The sequence below is a fragment of the Procambarus clarkii genome, chromosome 9 (assembly GCF_040958095.1).
Source record: "Procambarus clarkii isolate CNS0578487 chromosome 9, FALCON_Pclarkii_2.0, whole genome shotgun sequence".
Taxonomy (NCBI): Eukaryota; Metazoa; Arthropoda; class Malacostraca; order Decapoda; family Cambaridae; genus Procambarus; species Procambarus clarkii.
This window is the reverse complement of record NC_091158.1, coordinates 1,316,462-1,339,990: the sequence shown is the minus strand read 5'-3', so window position 1 is coordinate 1,339,990 and position 23,529 is coordinate 1,316,462. Positions and strand designations below refer to the sequence as shown.

Below are 23,529 nucleotides of genomic sequence, written 5' to 3'. Positions count from 1 at the left end.
ATATATATATATATATATATATATATATATATATATATATATATATATATATATATATATATATATATATATATATATATATATATATATACTGGAGTTATTGAATAGTGCGTTCATATGTATGGTGATTTATGGTGTTGATGCCAGTGTAGTGAGGTACTGTGATCATGAAGGGATAATAGGCACCTCACACCAAAATACTGTGAGTACAGTGAATATTGTGAAAAGCGAGCAGTGTCAGTATGGTGAGCAGAGCGAGTTGCCAAGCGTTCGATAACACTGCATTTGGAGCGTGGGAATTGCGCGACAGCAGAGAGTGTTGCCATTCCTGTGTGTTCCAGAATTGTGAAGAGGCAAAGAGGAGGCTGCGTTTGTTCCTTTACACTGTTGTTGATCCAGAGATATGATTCTTTAATCTTTTAAGTAAACTACAAAACCACCTTCGTGTTTGTGTTATCCCTCCATTACTTTGTTGCTATTGAGACTTTATAAGAGAGCGAGTGATTTAAATAAATACTTACCTGATACCAAATTGATTAGTGTTCTATCGGCCTACTACTATCACTACTATATTACTATTCCACTGAGGTGTTACTGTTATATATATATATATATATATATATATATATATATATATATATATATATATATATATATATATATATATATATATATATATATATATATATATATATATATAGTTATTGAATGGTGTTAGTTATTGATTTATGGTGTTGATGCCAGTGTAGTGAGGTACTGTGATCATGAAGGGATAATAGGCACCTCACACCAAAATACTGTGAGTACAGTGAATATTGTGAGAAGCGAGCAGTGTCAGTATGGGATATTCTATTTGATAAGATATATTCTTCTATTTGGGAATGCATGCCTAGCATTACCGCCCAGGAGAGACAAGTCATTAGCAACCTCTGTAATCAGGGCACTTAATGAATTCCCCAGAGCAGACAACCTGGTCCGCCTCCCCTCTCGTGCCAAGAACACCAGCCGCAGGACGACCAACAATAACTCATCTGAGAACCACAAAATGAGAGCACAGATCACCAGGAAAATAGAAGAGGGCAATACCACAGGTGCCATCAGAATCATGACCAGCGATGACACTATTGCCCCCAGGAACGCCACGACAGCAGAGGCTCTTCAAGACAAACACCCACCCAGAGCCCCCGACAGCTCTGGATCAGCAGAGGATCCCCAGGAAAACAATGCTGGCATAGAACCCTTGACTGTTCGAGAATCTGAGGTGTACAAAGCAGCCATGTCTTTCCCAACAGGTTCAGCAGGGGGCTTTACAGGCCTAAGACCCCAGCACACCAAACAAATGCTGAACCCGGTGCTTGGAGATGCTGCAAAGGACCTTCTAGTGGAACTTACCAGATTCTCCAACATGTGTTTGGCTGGCGGCATCCCTGAGGACATCAGGCCTGTCTTTTATGGAGCAGCACTCTGTGCTCTAAAGAAGAAGGATAGGGGTATCAGGCCCATTGCCGTTGGCAACACCCTCCGACGCCTTGTAGCTAAGGCTGCAGTGAGATCTATCAGCCAGGAAGCAGCCATCTTGCTGAAACCTCATCAGCTCGGGTTTGGGATTCCCCTAGGTTGTGAAGCTGCAGCACATGCAGCGCGGGCTTACATTGCTGATCTCCCGGACCAGAAGGCACTAGTAAAGCTTGACTTCAAAAATGCCTTCAATCAAGTCAGACGAGACGCTGTCCTCAGGGCTGTACACAACCATTTCCGTCCCCTTTACCCATTCATCCGATCGTGCTACAGTGGGGACTCTAAGCTTCTTTTTGGGGAGCATGAAATAAACTCCTGTGAAGGTGTCCAACAAGGTGACCCCTTAGCCCCCCTCCTTTTCTGCCTAGCTATCAAAGAGGTCACTGATAGTCTGACAAGCGAGCTAAACATCTGGTACCTGGATGATGGCACTCTCGCTGGAACCCCGGAAACCATTTTGGAGGATATAAGGAAAATCCAGGAGCAGGGAGCAGCCTTAGGCCTCATTCTCAATGCATCCAAATGTGAAATAATCTCCCGCAACCCAGACATCACTGGGCAAATACAAAATGTTCTTCCAGACATTCTCGTTGTCGAGCCACCGGACTGCACTCTCCTGGGTGCCCCCATTGGCCCACGAGCAATCGAGGAGGTCCTGGCTGCAAAAATCACTGACCTAAAGAGAATGCTGGACAGGATTGACAAGATTGATGCCCATGATGCTCTCTTTCTCCTTACAAGATGCCTGTCTCTCCCTAAGTTGACCTACTTTCTGAGATGTTCTCCATCCTACAGCAGCCCTAAGTTAAATGTGTATGACACCCTTCTGAGGTCCATGCTGGTGAAAGTCCTGAACCTGCCATTGGACGACTCTCAGTGGGTGCAAGCAACCCTTCCTGTAAGACTCGGCGGCCTTGGTGTCCGCACAGCCTCCCAAATTGCTCTACCAGCCTTCCTTTCCTCCTCTCATGCATCGCACGACCTCGTCAGAGATATTTTACCTGCAACCCTGAGAGATTCAGCAGGAATACACAATCCTGCTTTCACTGAATGTTCAAATCAGTGGTATGTTCTTGCAGCCCCAGCCACCATTATAGAGCCAACAAAACAACACAAACAGTCCGGCTGGGACCACCCTCTAGTGGAAAAAGTAGCTGATGCCATGCTCAGCGTCGCAACATCAGACAAGGAGAAAGCCCGCCTCAGAGCAGTGCGTGCCCCCCATGCAGGAGACTTCCTCCTGGCAGTACCCATGTCAGCAATGGGCACGCGTCTAGATCCAGAATCCCTTCGTGTAGCAGTGGCCCTCCGCCTTGGTGCCCCAATTCACACTGAATACAAGTGTATTTGCAACAGGGTGGAAGCAGACCAATACGGACTGCATGGGTTGCATTGCGGAAGCACAAAGGGCTGGCATGCAAGACACAGCGAGGTCAATGACATCATCAAGAGAAGCCTCGTCTCAGCTGGGTGCCCAGCGGAGAGAGAACCTCGCATCCTAGGGGTCCAAAACCCGGATTTCCCCGCACTTCGCCCTGATGGCATCACCATATACTCATGGAAGGAGGGTAGACAGTTGGTGTGGGACTACACATGTGTATCCACCCTGGCTGACACCTATGTACACTTCGGAGCTGATCAAGCAGGTGGGGCGGCCAACCACAGGGAAACAGCTAAATCACTCAAGTACAGGCGACTGGAAGGTCAATACCTCTTTGTTCCCATAGCGTCTGAGACGCATGACCCATGGGGCAAGAGTGCCTTGGGATTTCTCAAGGAATTGGGTTCCAAGCTCATTGACGTCACCAGAGACCCAAGGGCTTCCAGTTTTTTGTTTCAGCTTCTCAGTGTGGCGATCCAGAGGGGAAATGCTTGCTGCGTCCTCGGTTCCTGTCCAGAAGCGGAGGAGCTTCAAGAGATCCATAACCTTTAGGCATTTGTCTTGTATGTTTTGTAACCTTTAAATACACAATAAAGGAAAAAAACAAAAAAAAGGGAAGGGGGTGGTAGGAGAAAAACACACAGAAACTGTATTGGAGGGGACCTACATTCCCTCCTATGCGTTATGTGTGGTTTCCTCCGAGGCTATGGGTCCCCCTTCTTCCAGCCAGAGGTGGTACTCCCTTCCCTATTATTATGTATGATTAAAAAATATATACATATATATATATATATATATATATATATATATATATATATATATATATATATATATATATATATATATATATATATATATATATATATATATATATGTCGTACCTAGTAGCCAGAACGCACTTCTCGGCCTACTATGCAAGGCCCGTTTTGCCTAATAAGCCAAATTTTCCTGAATTAATATATTTTCTCTAATTTTTTTCAAATGAAATGATAAAGCTACCCATTTCATTACGTATGAGGTCAATTTTTTTTATTGGAGTTAAAACTAACATAGATATATGACCGAACCTAACCAACCCTACCTAACCTAACCTAACCTATCTTAATAGGTTAGGTTAGCTTAGGTAGCCGAAAAAAGTTAGGTTAGGTTAGGTTAGGTAGGTTAGGTAGTCGAAAAAACATTAATTCATGAAAACTTGGCTTCTTAGGCAAATCGGGCCTTGCATAGTAGGCTGAGAAGTGCGTTATGGCTACTAAGTACGACATATATATATATATATATATATATATATATATATATATATATATATATATATATATATATATATATATATATATATATATATATATATATATATATATATATACACAGTTAACCCCTGGAAGAATGGTAGACAGTTGGTTTGGGACTACACTTGCGTTTCAACTTTAGCCAACCCCTAGTTGACTTCAGTGCTACACAAGCAGGAGGAGCTGCCAATCACCGGGAAGCAGCCAAGTCACGTAAATACAGAAATCTTGAGCACCACCTCAAATTTGTCCCTATTGCCTCAGAGACACTTGGTGCCTGGAGTAAAACTGCTGCTAGCTTATTGAAGGAGTTGGGGTCCAAGCTAATTGAAACAACTAGAGACCCTATAGCTGCCAGTTTTCTCTTTCAGCCCCTTAGTGTGGCGATCCAGAGAGGAAATGCTCACTGCATCCATGGTTCCTGCCCGCCATCTGAGTAGCTGGAGCAGCTATACAACTTGTGACAAATAGCTCTGTACCCTGCATGTAACCAATTTTGTAACTTTTTTGTGTAATGACATTTTCAAATAAAGTTAGATATATATATATACACACATGCCAAAAGAATAGGGGTGGTAGAGGAAGAAAATATCAAAGTGTTCCGTGAGGATCCACAAGGTCTTCTCTGAGTACTCTGAGTACTCTTTATTTTCTTCTCCGAGGCTATGGGTCCCTACACTTGCACCCGAGGTGGTACCCCTTCTAGGTTTGATTACATATATATATATATATATATATATATATATATATATATATATATATATATATATATATATATATATATATATATATATATATATATATATATATATATATATATATAATATTTATCTAATTAGAGAACGACATATTTTTTCACTTCTATTCTTCAATTGCATAGTGATTAATTGCGTTTACGTGACAGGTACAGGCTGTCCGTCGGAGACATTTGGGTTGCTAGCACTTTGCGTGACGACTTGGCATACAACAACCAAATGGCCTTCACTACTTTAGACCGTGACAATGACAATAACAGTAAGTGGCAGAGATATTGTTGTTGGCAACCCTTCGTTTTATGAATAATGTATGTATTTATTTAATGTTTCAACATTGACTGCAGGACAAGGATGATAATGAACAAACAACTGTGGCTAGTGAGACACATCTCACCAAGTTAGTCTCAACATCCACCAATTACAATCTGCCGTGTGTTTTCAAGTTTACATGGGTTATCTATAATTGCAAGCATTTTTGTCATCTAGTTTCCAAGAGTGGGATGTCCTGTTCAAATTAAAAAAAATAAAACAAGGCAAGCCTCCTTGGTCAGACGAAGTATTTTCTATGGTGCCAAAAGAATGTCATGAAGTGCTTTGTGAGCCTTTGTCTTGCATATTTAGCAAACCATCACAGTCGAGCAAAGTATTATAATCGACGAGGATTTCAAATGTCGTGACGATTTTTAAGAAGAACGTAGATCACTATTGCTGAACTTCATCCCATTTTAGTGTAAAGCATATTGTAATAATGTTTAAATCAATAATCGTGAAAGGTCCTCGTATATATCTTGACAACCACTGATTAATAAAGGAATCACAAATTGGCTTTACATATGAACATAATAATTAAGGAAACTACAGGAGTCTTTTTTGGCCATACGAGGCAGCTCCTATCTATATCACCCAAACCCATTATTATAAATGGACGTAAATTCCCTTGAACGAGTTCAACGACAAAAAAAGGTTAGTTTACATTCTCTAAACAGGCGAAGGGTTCAGGGTGACAAAAGTGAAGTATACAAATGGATGAAAGGGTGTAACAAAGAACATATTAATAAGGTGTTAAATGTGCCAAAGCAAAATGGAACGGAAAAAATGGATTAACTCTTCAAACAAGCAAGTGATCCTAAAGGTTTCATTGTAAATTATTTCATAGATTAACAACTATATTTCTATAACAGTATTTATCCAGGTCTGTATTGAATCTAAACTTATCCAATTTATATCCATTTTTTTCCGTTCCATTTTGCTTTGGCACATTTAACACCTTATTAATATGTCCTTTGTTACACCCTTTCATCCATTTGTATACTTCACTTTTGTCACCCCGAACCCTTCGCCTGTTTAGAGAATGTAAATTAACCTTTTTTAGTCTTTGAACTCGTTCAAGGGAATTTACGTACAATCTGGTACCTCTTACAGTGTTTTCTCTCGCACAATTTAGCAATGCTAAGTTAAATCTAATTTCGTTATGATCTCAGTTCCTTAAGCGCCAGCTCCCCACTACCCCAGGTGGGTTTGGGCATTCCATATTCCATGGGAGCGTGCGGTAATTCTGAAAAGTGCATACTCTACTTTGTAACTTCAATTCTCGCCCTAAGATATTCAATTTGGTATCAATGGGTTCGCAATAGAATTCTCTAGAGGAGTATATGCATATAAAATAAAAAAACATGGTCACGCTCCACCCGCGGACAAGTTGAAGGCGGGCCACACGCTACCCACCAGGGAGTGCCCAGTCGCCCACCCGCTACACCCCCAGTTCCCGCCCAAATATGTTTAGTATATTTTCCGATTGTTAACATCAATTTTCGTGTTACAGCGCTCATTTTGGTATGAAGTTGTTTCTAATAGAATGGTTTAGATGGATATATGCATATAATGTCAAATTGAAGAACAATATTGCAAATACAATACAATAAAGTGTAAACAACAATATAAACTATGTAAAAAAACTAAAACTTTTTGTACTTACCAATTCAGTGTTGCTTGTGGAGCATAACATGGGTTGAACATTAGTTTTATCCACTCCACCTGCAGCAGGAAAACGTTTCCTGAAGAGTCAACCCATGTTTTTTATAGGTGGAGTGGATAGTGGGCAAGCATTGCTGCTTATCAACCCAGAATTGTTTCATGCAATGGTATATGGTGTAGCATGGTCCAGGACACAGTGGCACATCACACGTCTTGCACTTATAGTGTGTGTCCCTTCTTTTACCAAACATTCTGCAAACACGACACCTCAGACGCTTCTGTATCGTTACTTGGGCATGGGACAAGTTTCTGTTGAAACGTTCTGGATTATCCACAGAGTTACAAGATATTAGATGGATTATCAACAATACGGGCTCTTTTCGTAGCAGCAACACCACTAGGGATAATCAGCCTCTCGTCTTCTAACTCAGACGATGAAGGTACAGGTACAGGTGAAGTGAATAGCGGGCACCTCACACTTGATGGTCCTGGTGTTGAAGGTCCTGGTGTTGATGGTCCGGGTGTTGAGGGTTCTGGTGTTGATGGTCCGGGTGTTGAGGGTCCTGGTGTTGATGGTCCGGGTGTTGATGGTCCGGGTGTTGATGGTCCGGGTGTTGAAGGTCCTGGTGTTGATGGTCCGGGTGTTGATGGTCCGGGTGTTGAGGGTTCTGGTGTTGATGGTCCGGGTGTTGAGGGTCCTGGTGTTGATGGTCCGGGTGTTGATGGTCCGGGTGTTGAAGGTCCGGGTGTTGAAGGTCCTGGTGTTGAAGGTCCTGGTGTTGATGGTCCGGGTGTTGAAGGTCCTGGTGTTGATGGTCCGGGTGTTGATGGTCCTGGTGTTGATGGTCCGGGTGTTGATGGTCCTGGTGTTGAAGGTCCTGGTGTTGATGGTCCGGGTGTTGAAGGTCCTGGTGTTGATGGTCCGGGTGTTGATGGTCCTGGTGTTGATGGTCCGGGTGTTGATAGTCCTGGTGTTGATGGTCCGGGTGTTGAGGGTTCTGGTGTTGATGGTCCGGGTGTTGATGGTCCTGGTGTTGATGGTCCGGGTGTTGAAGGTCCTGGTGTTGATGGTCCGGGTGTTGATGGTCCTGGTGTTGATGGTCCGGGTGTTGATAGTCCTGGTGTTGATGGTCCGGGTGTTGATGGTCCTGGTGTTGATGGTCCGGGTGTTGATGGTCCGGGTGTTGAAGGTCCTGGTGTTGATGGTCCGGGTGTTGATGGTCCGGGTGTTGAAGTTCCTGGTGTTGATGTTCCGGGTGTTGAAGGTCCGGGTGTTGATGGTCCTGGTGTTGATGGTCCGGGTGTTGAAGGTCCTGGTGTTGATGGTCCGGGTGTTGATGGTCCTGGTGTTGATGGTCCGGGTGTTGAAGGTCCTGGTGTTGATGGTCCGGGTGTTGATGGTCCTGGTGTTGATGGTCCGGGTGTTGATGGTCCGGGTGTTGAAGTTCCTGGTGTTGATGTTCCGGGTGTTGAAGGTCCGGGTGTTGATGGTCCGGGTGTTGATGGTCCGGGTGTTGAAGGTCCTGGTGTTGATGGTCCGGGTGTTGATGATCCTGGTGTTGATGGTCCGGGTGTTGATAGTCCTGGTGTTGATGGTCCGGGTGTTGAAGGTCCTGGTGTTGATGGTCCTGGTGTTGATGGTCCGGGTGTTGAAGGTCCTGGTGTTGATGGTCCGGGTGTTGAAGGTCCTGGTGTTGATGGTCCTGGTGTTGATGGTTCGGGTGTTGAAGGTCCTGGTGTTGATGGTCCGGGTGTTGAAGGTCCTGGTGTTGATGGTCCGGGTGTTGATGGTCCGGGTGTTGAAGGTCCTGGTGTTGATGGTCCGGGTGTTGATGGTCCGGGTGTTGAAGGCCCTGGTGTTGATAGTCCGGGTGTTGATGGTCCGGGTGTTGAAGGCCCTGGTGTTGATGGTCCGGGTGTTGATGGTCCGGGTGTTGAAGTTCCTGTTGTTGATGGTCCGGGTGTTGAAGGTCCTGGTGTTGATGGTCTGGGTGTTGAAGGTCCTGGTGTTGATGGTCCGGGTGTTGATGGTCCGGGTGTTGATGGTCTGGGTGTTGAAGGTCCTGGTGTTGATGGTCCGGGTGTTGATGGTCCGGGTGTTGAAGGCCCTGGTGTTGATGGTCCGGGTGTTGATGGTCCGGGTGTTGAAGTTCCTGTTGTTGATGGTCCGGGTGTTGAAGGTCCTGGTGTTGATGGTCCGGGTGTTGAAGGTCCTGGTGTTGATGGTCTGGGTTTTGAAGTTCCTGTTGTTGATGGTCCGGGTGTTGAAGGTCCTGGTGTTGATGGTCTGGGTGTTGAAGGTCCTGGTGTTGATGGTCCGGGATTTGCAACATTAGCTCCAGTGGCATTTACATCAACAGCATGTGGGATGTCATCATTTTCCTGAGGCTATTTACTAGGACGATAGAACAATAGTGCCGAAATGACTTCTTCGTGGCAATGGAGTAATGTGAGTTCCTTCTATCTGTGGTGTAGTATTTGTACAACACATAAGCATTGTGGATAGCCATTTGCAAAAAATAGGTAATTTTCTTCGTCCATTTGAGACTTTTCCTTGTGAAGTGATAATATTTGACCATTTGGTCAAAGTGATCAACACCTTTCATGTTTGTATTGTAGTCACAGATTGCGTTTGGCTTATTGACAGTGACCTGTTGTACTGAAGATGTTCCATCACGATTATGTATTCGTTTTCTACGTTCAACTTTATGTATATGTGCATTGTGGCAAGTTGTTATGAGTGAAACAACTTGCTTATCTTTCCATAAAATTATGAAAGTATTGCCCTTCCGTTTGAATTCAGTTTTATCAACCGGCAATTTACCCTTTGCTCATATCTAAAGGGTTTTAGGTGCATCACGCTGCATTCTGATGGTATCACAGGTGTATACCCCTACTTCAAGCAGCAATTCACTCAATCGAACCGAATTAACCAGCTGTTTACAAAAGGTGGAGTATTGTCACTACGCCACCCTTCATCAGAACCTGTTGGTTTTGGGGTACGTGCGGTACGTTTGGCTCTGGCACGAGCTCCAGTACCTCGTCATGCATGTGTGGCAGTCTCAACCTCAGGCTCCTCACTTCCATCACTATTAAAATCCTCCTCTGCTGTTTCCGTTTCAATACATTCACTAACTTCATCAGTGTTTGTTTAAACAACACTTTCGTTAATAGATAACTCAGATAAATTATCAAATACAGCCTGAAGATGACCAGACCTGAAAACTTATGACTTACAGCCTGAAACTTAGAAGGTATGAGTCTCTCTCGCTTGTACTTCTGATGAACACTACTTAGCTTCTCCTTCTGACGCGTTTCTTTCGCTGATTTCTTCCTGGAATGGCTCAGTTCTAGATCATTATTCATCGTGGAGTAAGCGCAGATAGTATCGAAAGCTGTTCTAAGAAATATAGCAACAGAAAATAGCCGAAATGTTCACACGTTAGAGACGTGAGGGGAGGCGACTCCGGTCGTAACCGAGGAGCATGAACGGTGGGCCTACGGCGTGGGCCGAGCCGCCTAGGTGCCACATGGGCTAACAAAGGCGGCGTGCGGCGCGTTGGCGCACAGTTTAAAATCAGTCTCCCAAAAATCGCATAAAAACCGGATTTTTGGCTAATATTTTAATTTACAACGCAATGCTGAGTCATTACTGGACTTCCCTCTATTAAGTAAGTAATTATCAAAAAGAAGGCACCAAACCGGGAAGGTTATGTAGCACCATCAAATGTGCGGGATAATCAGAGGGCGCTAAATATCACCAAGGACACCAATACGAGAACAGAAACGCATAAGGCAAACGATATCAAAAGTATCCGAGTCACCAAGAATACTATCGAGAGACAAGCGACCGCGGGGGATGGTCGGAAAACAAGACACACGCTCGTGCTGGAAGTCAGGACATTCAAGAAGGACATGCACGACTGTAAGAGGGACAATGCAATTAGAACAATAAGGAGCAGGGCGGCGCTCCATCAAGTGACCATGAGTTAAGCGAGTATGGCCAATACGCAACTTCGCCTGAGCCGTTTCCCATCGCCGATTACAGTGGTAGGAGGACGACCACGAGGACACACAACCTTTAAGAGAATATAGTTTGTTACCAGTAACAGACGACCAACAAGTCTACCAACGGGTAAGGATGGAGGAATGGATAACCGGGAAAAAGTCGGAATACGGAATACCTTTACAAGAGATGGGACAAGAGCGGACAGCTTCCCTGGCGGCAGCATTCGCACGCTCATTTAAAGAGACGCCAATATGGCTGGGAACCCAACAAAACTCAACCAAGTTAAATTTACTGTGAACAAGAAACAGCCAATGCTGGATCTCGACAATCACTGGATGAAACGGATTAAAGGACCCGAGAGCCATGAGGGCACTACGAGAGTCAACAACAACTATAAAGGAAGATTGAGAATGAGAGAGCAGGAGACGAAGAGCATAGAGAATAGCACAAAGCTCCGCTGTGAAGATGCTAGTCTCCGGAGGTAAGTGACACACACAAGTGTGATCAGGAAAAACAACAGAGTAGCCAACACCGTCTGCCGATTTAGACCCATCAGTGAAAATGGAAACGGAGTGGGAGTGAGAAGAAAAGTGCTCAAGGAAAAGGCGTTTTAGAACCGTAGGAGGGGTAAAAGCTTTAGTGATGCGGGTCAAGGATGCACAAAACTGCGGAAGGGGGACTCTCCACGGGGGCAAAGAAGGAACAACACGAGGAGAAATATTCGAAATACGAACGGAAAGAGAATCCTGTAAGCGAGATAACCGGACAGAAAGAGGGAGGTGGTGAAGAGAACTTTCGTGGTCTGACAAAGACATCTGCTTCTCATCACACTTGATCCTCTGTGGAACACATACTCTCGCCCTTTATGGATACTAAAATTAGAGAAATTAGCGTTAAACGTCACACTTTCATATAAAACTTCCTCACTCATAGAACCTTCAGAAGCACAACGCAACGACTTAGCAAACCTTTGACCTCCAACCCAATAAATACAAAGATAAGTGCAAAGACTACCTGATTGAACTGACTCAGATGATCCATAAGGAACACAGAGGTCAATTTCCTCATAACTCTGTCATGACGATCAGTGAAAGAAAACAGGCTTATGCCTAGGCACCATATCTCAATTACAACTCCAAAAACAAGTGCACACCCTCTGATGGTGGACTTGAACACAACACACACTTTCATAAACGTTCTAGTCTTCCAAAAGACTAACAAAAACATGCTGCACACTTGACAACCCTTACCATGGATTTCACTTCCCAAGTGATTTCCTTCTGGTAACAAACAATCAAACAAAAGGTTTAAAGGTCTTATCATCTTGAAGATGCACAGCAGATTACCTGGGAACCTCCCAAGGACAATCTGTAACCTTTCACAATTATTAACACTAGGTAGGATAACCTTATTCCCCAACTTGAAACACACACCTGGAGCCTCAAACATCTGCTCCCAAGTATGATTAAATCTTTCAACAAGTTTAAATCGTTTTGACTCTGAAAGTCAACACCAATATGACTCTGAAAATCAACACCACACTGGAGTGGAACATACATGTTGTTCACTACTCGTACATGAAAATACACTGGATCTGAATATAGAGACACTGCTCTAGTATGACTCACCACTTCCTCAGAACAACTGGATGCACAACCTACTTGAGTAAACTCTCTGCTCAACAACAAGGCTGGACAAAGATGTCCCACAGTCCATTACTTCAAAAGAGAATGGCTTCTGCAGAATAAAAGTAGATTGCAACAACATCCTACACACGCACTCTGACTCAATTTACACAATGACAAATACTTACTCCCCAAGGAATAAGAGTCACAAGCCACACAACTCTGCAACTTAGATCCAAAAGATACTTTACCACCCTTAATGGTTATACACGATTTACCAAAATTTCCTCCCATGACATCTGGAGCTGCTTGGAGTACTGTCTGTTCACAATCAATAACACTACCAAGCTGGGTCACATCCTCACAGACAACTGAAGAGGGAGGCTCAATAGGTCTCCATTTACTAGTCAGAAGCTGATCCTCTGGCTGCTCTCCCACACTCTCCAGAACTGGATCTACAGTACAGACTGTCTCCTTGCTTCTCTCTGAAATCTTGGGGTCAGTTCTACTCAACTTACATAAATCAAAGGAATCTGAAGCGAGCGGGCAAGTAACAGGTAGTTTGACCTCCTCCCCTTTACTATCTTCTTGACTAGGGTGAGGCGGGGCCTCTACAACAGACTTACTCTCGACAATTGATCCTAACTGGTCAACTGATTCTAAACTTGGAGTGAGCGGGAATACTTCTGCTAACCAGACATCTTGTCTTAAACCATTCACTTGGCTAGAATACAATAGAGTCGTGGCTTTTAAGTTTCTCTCAACTCCTGGCACAACTTTTGTAGTGGGCAGGCAAGACAATGGTACATTGACATCCTTCCCCAAATTATTGGAATAAAACAGTCATAGTACCAGGTTTACTCTCAACAACTAGGTTGGCCACACATGAATCTGGAACAACCACATCCCACTTCTCCACTGAAGGGGTACTGGTTACTGGAACAATTACTTGAGTAACATCAGAACTGACAATTGGATTAATAATAGTACTAATAGCAGTACAGGTAGGATGGACAAAACCATCTACTACAACAGATTGTTCATTCATAGAACTAACTTTAGCACAGGCAGAATAAACAACATGGTCTGCAACTGGTTGTTTACACAAACTGGGATCAATCTCACCCACTACATGGTTTATGGCCACATCATTACTCAATATAACATCCACACCTGGGATGGGCAACTGGGTACTAACACTCACAGTGCATAAACTTGGTGTAATGGTGGATCTTAAAGTAACATCTATCAGAGGTACAGTTTTACATCCTGCAACACTTTGAAGAACTACAAACTTTCCAGTATCTCTCTTTTCAACATTAGGGAGTATACTGGTAGAAATTAAGGTTTGGGAAGCACCTGTATCACGAAGAAAAACCACTGGCTTCCACTTCCCATTAACACACAAAACTTCATCTGAAGACATATGGAGAATGAACAGGAAACATTGCTGTTTCACCCAATTGGGGTTTACAGTTACATGTTCATTAGTTAATTTATTCTGCACACCTCTACAATAAATGAGACCAGTTGGTCGTAACTCAGGGTGCAATATAAAGCAAGAATTTATCACATGGCCTTTTCTCTTACAATGAGAACAGTACCTTACAGTGGACAAACCTGTGGAACCAACTGCAGGTTTAGAATTAACATTACTAGGATTAGATGTTCCTGGCAATGGAGTAGCAAGTTTACTTTTTGTAAGAGAAGAGTTCATGGGAGTAACTGGAACACTAATACTGGATTTATACTGATAAGGAGTTCTGTGAGCATTATAATTTACTTTACGGTTAAACTTAGGTGATTGGGCCTTAAACTGGGCCTTAGTTAACAACTCATGCTCATCAGCGAGCTTAGACAGCTCATAAATGTCTGTTATATTTTTTTGTTCTGCCATAAAAGTAGACAATTTATCTGGGAGACATGACAACACTTATTCTGTTATAAGAAGATTCTTAAGAGCATCATACTCATTTATTGAAAGTGATTTAAGCCATCTGTTACAATAGTTAGTTTTTAATCTGGTAAAATCGGCAATTGTCTGTTTATTTACCCTCTTTAAGTTTCTAAGCTTTTGTCTGTGTGCTTCAGGGTTTAACTGGTAAGCATTTAAGATGCTTTTCTTAACAAACTCGTAGTCAAAACTGTTTTCATCAGGCAAGGATGCAAAAACCTCCTGACTTCTCCCTTTTAATTGGCTTTGCATGATTGCAACCCATTGATCCATTGGCCAGTTCATACTGACTGCAATTTTAGAGAAATGTGAAAAGAAAACTTCAGAGTCCTCCTCATTGAACTTTGGTAACTCTATGTACTTATTTATTCTAATGGGATTACTATCATTACTATTAGGAACATTGCTAGTATTACCATGCCCAGCTGCCATTCTCTGTGTCTCGAGTCTGTTGTTAGCCTCAGCCATTAGTTTTTGAATTTCTAACTGCCTAGTTTGTTCTTCTGCTTGTTGCTTCCAACTGCAACTGAGCTATAAATCAATGATTTTGTACCTCATTTTCTAACTGTTGCTGTCTAGCCTTAGCCTCAATTTCTAACTGTAGTTGACTAGCCTTAGCCTTAATTTCTAATCATCGAGCTTCAAGCTCTCTCTGTTGAGCTTCAGCCTCTAATATTTTCTGTTGGTTTTGAGCTTCAATCTCTCTTTGTTGAGCTTCAGCCTCTAATATTTTCTGTTGGTTTTGAGCTTCAATCTCTAATATTTTCTGTTGCCTTTCAAACTCACATTCTTTCTCTCGAGCTTCAAGTTTAGCATATGCTACTTGCGCTTCTAACTCAAGGCGTCTTAAAGCAATTTGCTCACTAGTCTCACTCACTCACTCACTCACTAGTCCTCAATTAGAGAGGACAGCAGCAGGAGCACAAGGCTACAAAAAGGCAGAGGACTGTCCCAAGGAGCATCACACTCCGGCTGCCGCCCACTAAGCCCCCCTCACGGCATCAACGAGCTGAACAGGAAGTCTGAATACTCCTCGAACCCAAGAAGCCACCAGGTGGAATGGACCTACAAGCTTCAACACGGTCATCCAGTAATTAAAAATAATACAAACCAAAGTACTAAGCTGCACTCTGCACAGAGCAATGGAACTCAGCAACTTATACACAGACAGACACGGATATAATACTCTTTAACAGCCATGGAAAAAAGGAAGGAGAGAAGATAAAGATATTCAACTTCAAAACATACCATAACCTGGTCAAAACGTTGACCAGGCCAACGATGGCGCAGCAATTGCCTTCAGGAGAAATATACCACACTAAATTCTAAATAACTTTCAAGAAAATTTCCTGGCAATTGAACTCCAAACGACGAAAGAAAGAATCTTCATAGGAACGTGTTACCCACCACCAAGACGACCTGACCTTCCCCTAGCCGAAATCATGAAACTCGCCACAAGGAACAGACCTGCCTACTTCCTTGGAGGTTTTAACACATAACACAGAACACTGGGACACAAAAGGAACAATCAGGCAGGAGAAGCCATGCACAATATGAAAAGGAATGGAAATCCAACCCATCTGGGCCCAGACGTCCCATCTTTTGTTAGATAAGGTAACAGTGGCAAACCGATATAATATAATACCGTCATAATATAATTGACATAATACTGTCAAACAATAACCACTTCCTAAAAATCCGTACAGAGAAAGGCCCAGTAAGCACCGGTGATTTACCAATAATAATGACGCTATCAACTAACCCTACTGAAAAACCATCACCTTCAATACACAAAAACTAACTGTGAGGCTTTCAAAAGCAGTGCACAGGATATCAGCATCACAGACTTTAGTGGTAAGGAAACATCATGAATAAATACAGAGCTAAATAAACTGATTAGCACCATAGAAAAATGCATGAACGATTTATATTCCCGTAGCTCACCATATAACGCTCCCCACACCCTCATGCAACCACGAAGACAATCACAACACCGCAAACCAGATATAACAATCTTTTGCAACTCTTAACCCGCAATATGTGGACGGAGGAGCACAGAAGACGGCAAAGAGAACTACAAGATGAGCTGCAAGACCTGCACAAAAGAGTACACCAAAAAATCGGATGACCTGAAAGGCCAAATTCAAGTAGACTTCAGAAACCCCAGGAACGTTCAGGAAAAAAGTAAAAACTCATCCCCTTGCTCACCCTCCCCCTTCATCATCCCCCTTGCTCACCCTCTTCCTTCATCATCCCCTTGCTCCCTCCTCTCCCTTCATCATCCCCATGCTCCCTCCTCTCCCTTCATCATCCCCTTGCTCCCTCCTCTCCCTTCATCATCCCCTTGCTCCCCCTCTTCCTTCATCATCCCCTTGCTCCCCCTCTTCCTTCATCATCCCCATGCTCCCTCCTCTCCCTTCATCATCCCCATGCTCCTCCTCTCTTCATCATCCTCTTGCTCCCCCTCTCCCTTTATCCCCTTGCTCCCCTTCTCTCTTCATCATTCTCTTGCTCCTCCTCCTTCTCCCCTTCATCCTCCCTTTGTTCTACCTCTTCCCTCATCATCCCCTTGCTCCCCCTCTCCCTTCATCCTACATCTTCACTATACACTAGCTTCACTATATACACACTATCTTCATTGATCCCTACCTTCATCATTGAAGCCTATTATTCACCCCCTCACACTCCTTTATTACATCTTCCATCCGTACCTTTGGCCGCAAGTCAAAAACCCATTGCTACCTATCCGGCAGAGGTGAACACCCTGCAATTTCCCACTGCTGCCCTCGCAGACAGGAAATCATTAGGATCCAGGCTGAATCCAACAATTCAAACCTACTTCCGCCGCCGGAGCCACTTGCACGAACCCAGCTCCCATCAACCTACCAGAAGATTTCCCAGTCCTACCAAACAGTGGCTCCTCCCAACAGGCCACCCGGCCTCCACAATGGGGACTTAAGGACCAACCAGCACCGTCACAGTCCCTTTCATCACGTGCAGGCATTATCCCTGATCTTATTCGTCTAGTGGAGAGGCTTGTCGGACCAGACAATCAACAATTCGTCAAATAACTCATCACGCTGTCTGGGCCCACGGCTTGGACCCCATCATCGCCCCGGACACAAGTCTCACTGCATCCACTCCCACTCTGGAGACTACCACCAGGACGACCACGAGGTCGATCTCAACACAGACTCCAGAACCACCCATGACCCGGGCAGCACAAACAGAGGTATTTCCCTCTTCAGCTCCCAACACTCCTTCCATCACCATCTCAGCAGACGTGCTAACAGACGTGCTGTCTACAAATACTAACAGCACCACCAACGCTCCTGAAATAGCTTCTACCACTAATCCACGACACCTGAGCCTACCTCAGGTAGCGAGATGAAAGACAAAACCACCAACTACGAATGTTACAGACTCCTCAGACGAGGAAATCTTAGTAGGAGCTCCACCGTCACAGCATAAATATGACACCTACTCAGTACAAGACCTCTTCATGGAGGCCACCTCACCAAACTCCAACAACAGCATGGATATATCAACTTGCAGCAAGTCTCAGCCAAAGAATAAACGGAAGGCCTATAAGTCTACACTAACCCACCAGCTCCATAACTGGTAAATCCAGCCCTCCTAGGCTGCACTCCACCATGAAGACCCTTTCATGTTCATAGAAAACGGTACCATCCGTTTGTATGTGCTGCGGCTCAGACGCCAGCAGAGAGGTAAACAGAAGAAAGCATACAGGACGCCACCAGCTTGGAAGCTGCTAGTCATGTATCATCTTAAGTATTAAAGTCAGTAACCGAGAAATAGCTTTATATCAACCCTACAACCAAGACTTCCTCAGCAACACACAAACACCACACTGGCGACGAGGATGAACTGTGAACGCAGGTATTTGTTCAGCTCAAAACAAGAGAGAAGCATGGTGTCTCGCCCGGGAGACGTCTGTGAGCGCTCTACCGATGCTGTGTGCTAACCAATGCTGTGTGCTAACCGATGCTGTGTGCTAACTAATGCTATGTGCTACCCAGCTATGTGCTGACAAGCTGTGTACTGAGGAATCTGCGATCCATGTGTGCCGATGCTGTGCACGAAACGACGGTTTGATGTGCACAAAACCCGATGTTTTGTGTACGAAGCGACGCTTCTTGCTACAAAATTCATCATGCTGTGAACTCTGCTGTGTTGACAGTGCTGAAAACTCATCAAACAACAACATTGCTGACAACTGCTGTGCCAACTGCTGTGCCAACTGCTGACAACTGCTGTGCCAGCTGCTGTGCAGCTGTAGGTAGGAACAACACCACATGTACAGAAGGCTAGGTAAGAAGTCAGTTCCTGCTATATTGTGCACTGTTGTGAACTTTTGCATTAAAATGCTTGTGTGCTTTGCAAAATTAAAGTAATTACAGTGAATTCTTAACTAACATATACAGTGCAGAATTAAAGTAATTACAGTGAATTCTTAACTAACATATACAGTGCAGTAAGTGTATTCTGAGAAAGATTTAAGTGATAAGTTTACTTTTATACAGTAAAAAATGGCAAATATACCTCAGTTTCCTGCATTTGATCCTGACTGTGACCAGACAAACCTGTCACAAAGGTGGACCAAATGGCTTAAAAGGTTTGAAAATTTGTTGATAGTTTCAGACATCAGAAGTGCTGAAAGTAAGCGTGCCTTTCTACTTCATTATGTAGGTGATCGAGTTTGTGACATCTTTGATACACTAAAAGACACTGGTGGTGCCAAAGATTATGATATTGCCAAAGCCAAATTAACTGAACATTTCAAACCAAGGCAAAATACAGCAATGGAAATTATGCATTTCAGGAGAGCAAAACAACTCTCTAATGAAACTGTGGATCAATACCACACACGTCTGCAAGGTTTAGCAGCCCATTGTGAGTTTGCTGATGTTGACAAAGAAATCAAACAGCAAATAATTGAAACATGCACATCTACATGTCTCCGTCGAAGAGCTCTAGAACTTGTTGATGATGAAAGTTCTCTGACCAAGATACTGGATGTTGCTCGTCGAATGGAAGATGCTGCACGTGATGCTCGTCGAATGGAAGATGCTGCACGTGATGCTCGTGTCATGGAGTGCAGTGCCAACAACGGTTCTGCCACTGTTACTAACAGTGATGAGGTACGTAAGGTTCAGGGAGGACACCGTGATCAAAGAAGATATGGCAAACCTAACAGCAAATTGAGCCGAGAACCACATCACAAATGGGGTCAAGGAACAAGACCCAAGCAGTCACAACGACCCACATCAAAAGGTGTCAACAATAAATGTTACAATTGTGGAGGAGACTACCCACACCAAGGTAATGTTTGTCCTGCTCAAGGTAAGAAGTGCTATGAGTGTGGAAAACAAGGTAATTTTAGTGCTATGTGTCGTTCCGCACTAAAGAAACCACAGTCAATGAATAAAAGCACTGTACGAGGATCAGGTGATAGGGGTCGAGGTGGTAAACACAATATTGCACCTCATATCCAAAATGTTAATAATATACAAGACAACATGTCATTACAGCCAGTCTCAAATGACAGTGAATGTGATTACATTTATGGAGTACAAGCAATCACAGAATGGAATGATCTTCCAAACAACCCAGAGACTATAGTATACATTGCTGGTATTTGTCTCAAAGTTCTCATTGACACTGGATCAAATATTGACACCATTGCTGAATGTCACTATGAGAAATTTAAAAAACAGTTCCCAAAGCTTGAAAACTGTAATGGCAAAGCCACTGCTTATGCTTCAAAGGTAGCCTTGCCAGTGATTGGAACTTTCACTGCAGAGATTAAGTCTAAGAATGCAATGCTCACTACTACATTCCATATTGTTAAGAATGCAAAGGAGTCTCTACTCACAAGACTTCAACCAAATTGGGGCTACAGCTTTCTAATGCTGTAGCAGTAGAATCTGCAAACAATGTTGATGCTATTGTTGCTGAATTTTCTGCTCTATTTGAATCCATAGGTTGTTATACTGATAGCAAAGTATATCTGCATATCAACCCAGATGTAATTCCAGTTGCCCAACCACATCGCCGACAGCCATTCCATACTCGCAAGAAAGTCGATGCCGAATTGGATAGGCTGATCGAACTAGATATCATTGAACCAGTAACAGGCCCAACACCATGGGTAAACCCAATTGTCACTCCACCAAAGCCGAAGAATCCAGATGAGATACGCATCTGTGTGGACATGCGTGTTCCCAACAAGGCAATAATGCGTGAACGCCATCCTACACCCACTGTAGATGATATGATATACCGCCTGAATGGTGCAACTGTATTCAGCAAGTTAGATTTAAACAAGGGCTATCATCAGCTTGAACTTGATAATGAGAGTCGCTTCATCACAACGTTTACGACACATCGAGGTCTGTATAGGTACAAGCGCCTGAGTTTTGGTATTAACAGTGCTGCCGAGGTATTCCAGCACATCATCAGCCAGGTATTGCAAGATATACCTAATGCTGACAACATGTCTGATGACATCATTGTTTATGGCTGTACCCAAGCTGAACACGACAAAGCTCTTCGTGCAACATTGCAATGCCTACGAGACAAAAATCTGACGCTAAGCCGAGCAAAGTGTGAGTTCAATCAACATAAAATTGAATTCTTTGGACATGTACTTAGTGACAAAGGTCTGTCTCCAGATCCTAAGAAAGTTGCAGATATCAAGAATGCTGCACCTCCTTCAACGTCCACTGAAGTACATAGTTTTCTGGGAATGGCAAACTACTGTTCTCGCTTCATTCCAGATTTTGCTACCATTACGAAGCCTCTACGTGAGCTCCTGAAGAAAAATGGATCATGGTACTGGAGCAATATCGAGCAAAATGCATTTGATGCTGTGAAAGATGCACTAGTAGAGAATGCGACTGCTGCGTACTTTGATCCATCAATGGACACTGAGTTAACGGTGGATGCTAGTCCTGTTGGTTTAGGTGCTGTGTTAGCCCAACACAAATCTGGTCAACCAGATTCCAGAGTAGTAATTGCCTATGCCAGCCGTTCTCTCACAGATGTTGAGCAACGATACAGTCAGACAGAGAAGGAAGCTCTTGCTCTTGTATGGGGGTGTGAACACTTCATTGTGTATCTGCTTGGTGCACCCTTCACCACTATAGTCACTGACCACAAACCGTTGGAGACCATCTTCAATAATCCAAAGTCCAAACCACCAGCTCGCATTGAGAGATGGGCTCTTCGTCTGCAACCATACAACTTTACGGTGAAATACAAGCCGGGTGCAGGCAATCCCGCTGATTACATCAGTCGACATCCTGCCAACAGTTTCACCATCACCAAGCATCAGCAAGTTGCCGAGGAATATGTACACTCTGTAACCTGTGATGCAGTCCCTAAGGCTCTCACTCTTGATGAAATCTGTACTGCAACCTTAGAGGACCCAACTCTGCAAGCAACAGTGGATGCATAGACTAAGAAAAAGTTTCCACGCATCCCACCCTCAGGAGTTGCCAAGATGCATTCAAAGCGCTTGAACGCATCTAGACAAAATTAAGTGTTACGCAACAACGCGACGCTGTGCTGCGAGGTACTCGTATCGTCATTCCAGCAGTTCTCCAGCAGCGTGCTCTGAAGCTTGCACATCAAGGACACTAAGGTCTTGTTAGGGCCAAACAGCTGCTACGGGAAAAGGTGTGGTTTCCTGGCATTGATCGTCAAGCAAAGGATATGCATGATGCCTGTGTCCCTTGCCAAGCTGCAGTGGATACTTCAAGACCAACACCTCTACAACCTTCACCACTACCTGCTGCACCAAGGAAGGAAGTATCGATGAACTTCTGCGGACCGCTACCAACTGGAGAGTACTTGATGGTAGTCATTGATGATCACTCACGTTATCCAGAAGTAGAAATCATCACTTCCACATCTGCAAAGGCTGTCATCCCGAAACTCTACAAGATCTTTTCAAACTTTGGCATTCCTGAAGTTGTCAAGACGGACAATGGACCGCCATTCAATGGACAAGACTTCGTCAACTTTGCTGAGCATATTGGATTCAAACATCGCCGTGTGATGCCACTACATCCTCAAGCAAATGGAGAAGTTGAGAGATTCATGCAAACTCTCATGAAAGCGGACGATCCTGGAAACAAGCTATGTTTTTCATAGCTTGTTTTTTAAAAAAACAAGCTTTTCTCATAAACTACCATGCAACACCCCATGGAACACTGGGCAAGTCGCCTGGTGAACTTTTATTTGGACGTCCTATGAGAATCGCACTACCCGTCATGCCAGCCGAGGTAACGGATAAACGTCTCGCTCAGAAGGATGCACTAACCAAGGGTAAAATGAAAATTGCTCATGATCAACGTGCAAAGGAACAATTCATAAAGGTTGGAGACACAGTTCTAGTTAAAAAGAAAAAAGAGGGAAAGATAGATATGCTGTATGATACAAAACCATATAAAGTGATTAATGTAAAGGAACTATGGTAACAGCTAGTAATAGAGATCATAGTATAACACGTAATATGGCCTATTTCAAAGTGATTCTAACTAGTGTAGAAAATGATGAAGTGCAAAGTCGTACAAACGATAAAGAAAAAATGAGTTATAACCCAACAAACAATTCATCAAGGGATATTCTTGTATTTAAGGACTCTCGTCCTAAACGTCATGTTAAACGCCCTACACGATTTAATGATTAATTGTGTTCCTATGTAATGCAAAGTATTTACTTGTTATGCTGAACTAAATTTAATATTGTTTGAATAATGCAGATCTCTCATTCAATATTTTGTAAATTTGTATTGCAGTTTCTTTCATTTTTGTTTAACATTGCATATGTATTTTTAACATTGAAATCTTGTGTGGTAAAGATTAAGTTGTTTAAATTCTTTGTGTGCTTAATTAATGTTAAATGTATGCAATATCTCTTGATATGTTAATAACTTACTTTGTGTTAATAACTTTGCTTTGCGCTACAAGCATGGTAGACATCCTGTATTCATTCTTC

The 23,529-nt window shown here is 43.4% G+C and overlaps 1 protein-coding gene across 1 annotated transcript in view; it reads left to right on the top strand.

The window, feature by feature from the left end:
* The window catches only part of LOC123766098 (microfibril-associated glycoprotein 4), a 192,167-nt gene that overhangs the window by 162,628 nt on the left and 6,010 nt on the right, over nucleotides 1-23,529 (top strand). Inside the window, exon 8 of the mRNA XM_045754945.2 lies at nucleotides 5,093-5,202. Coding sequence (XP_045610901.1) covers nucleotides 5,093-5,202 — 110 coding nt within the window. The remainder of the gene's footprint in view (nucleotides 1-5,092; nucleotides 5,203-23,529) is intronic.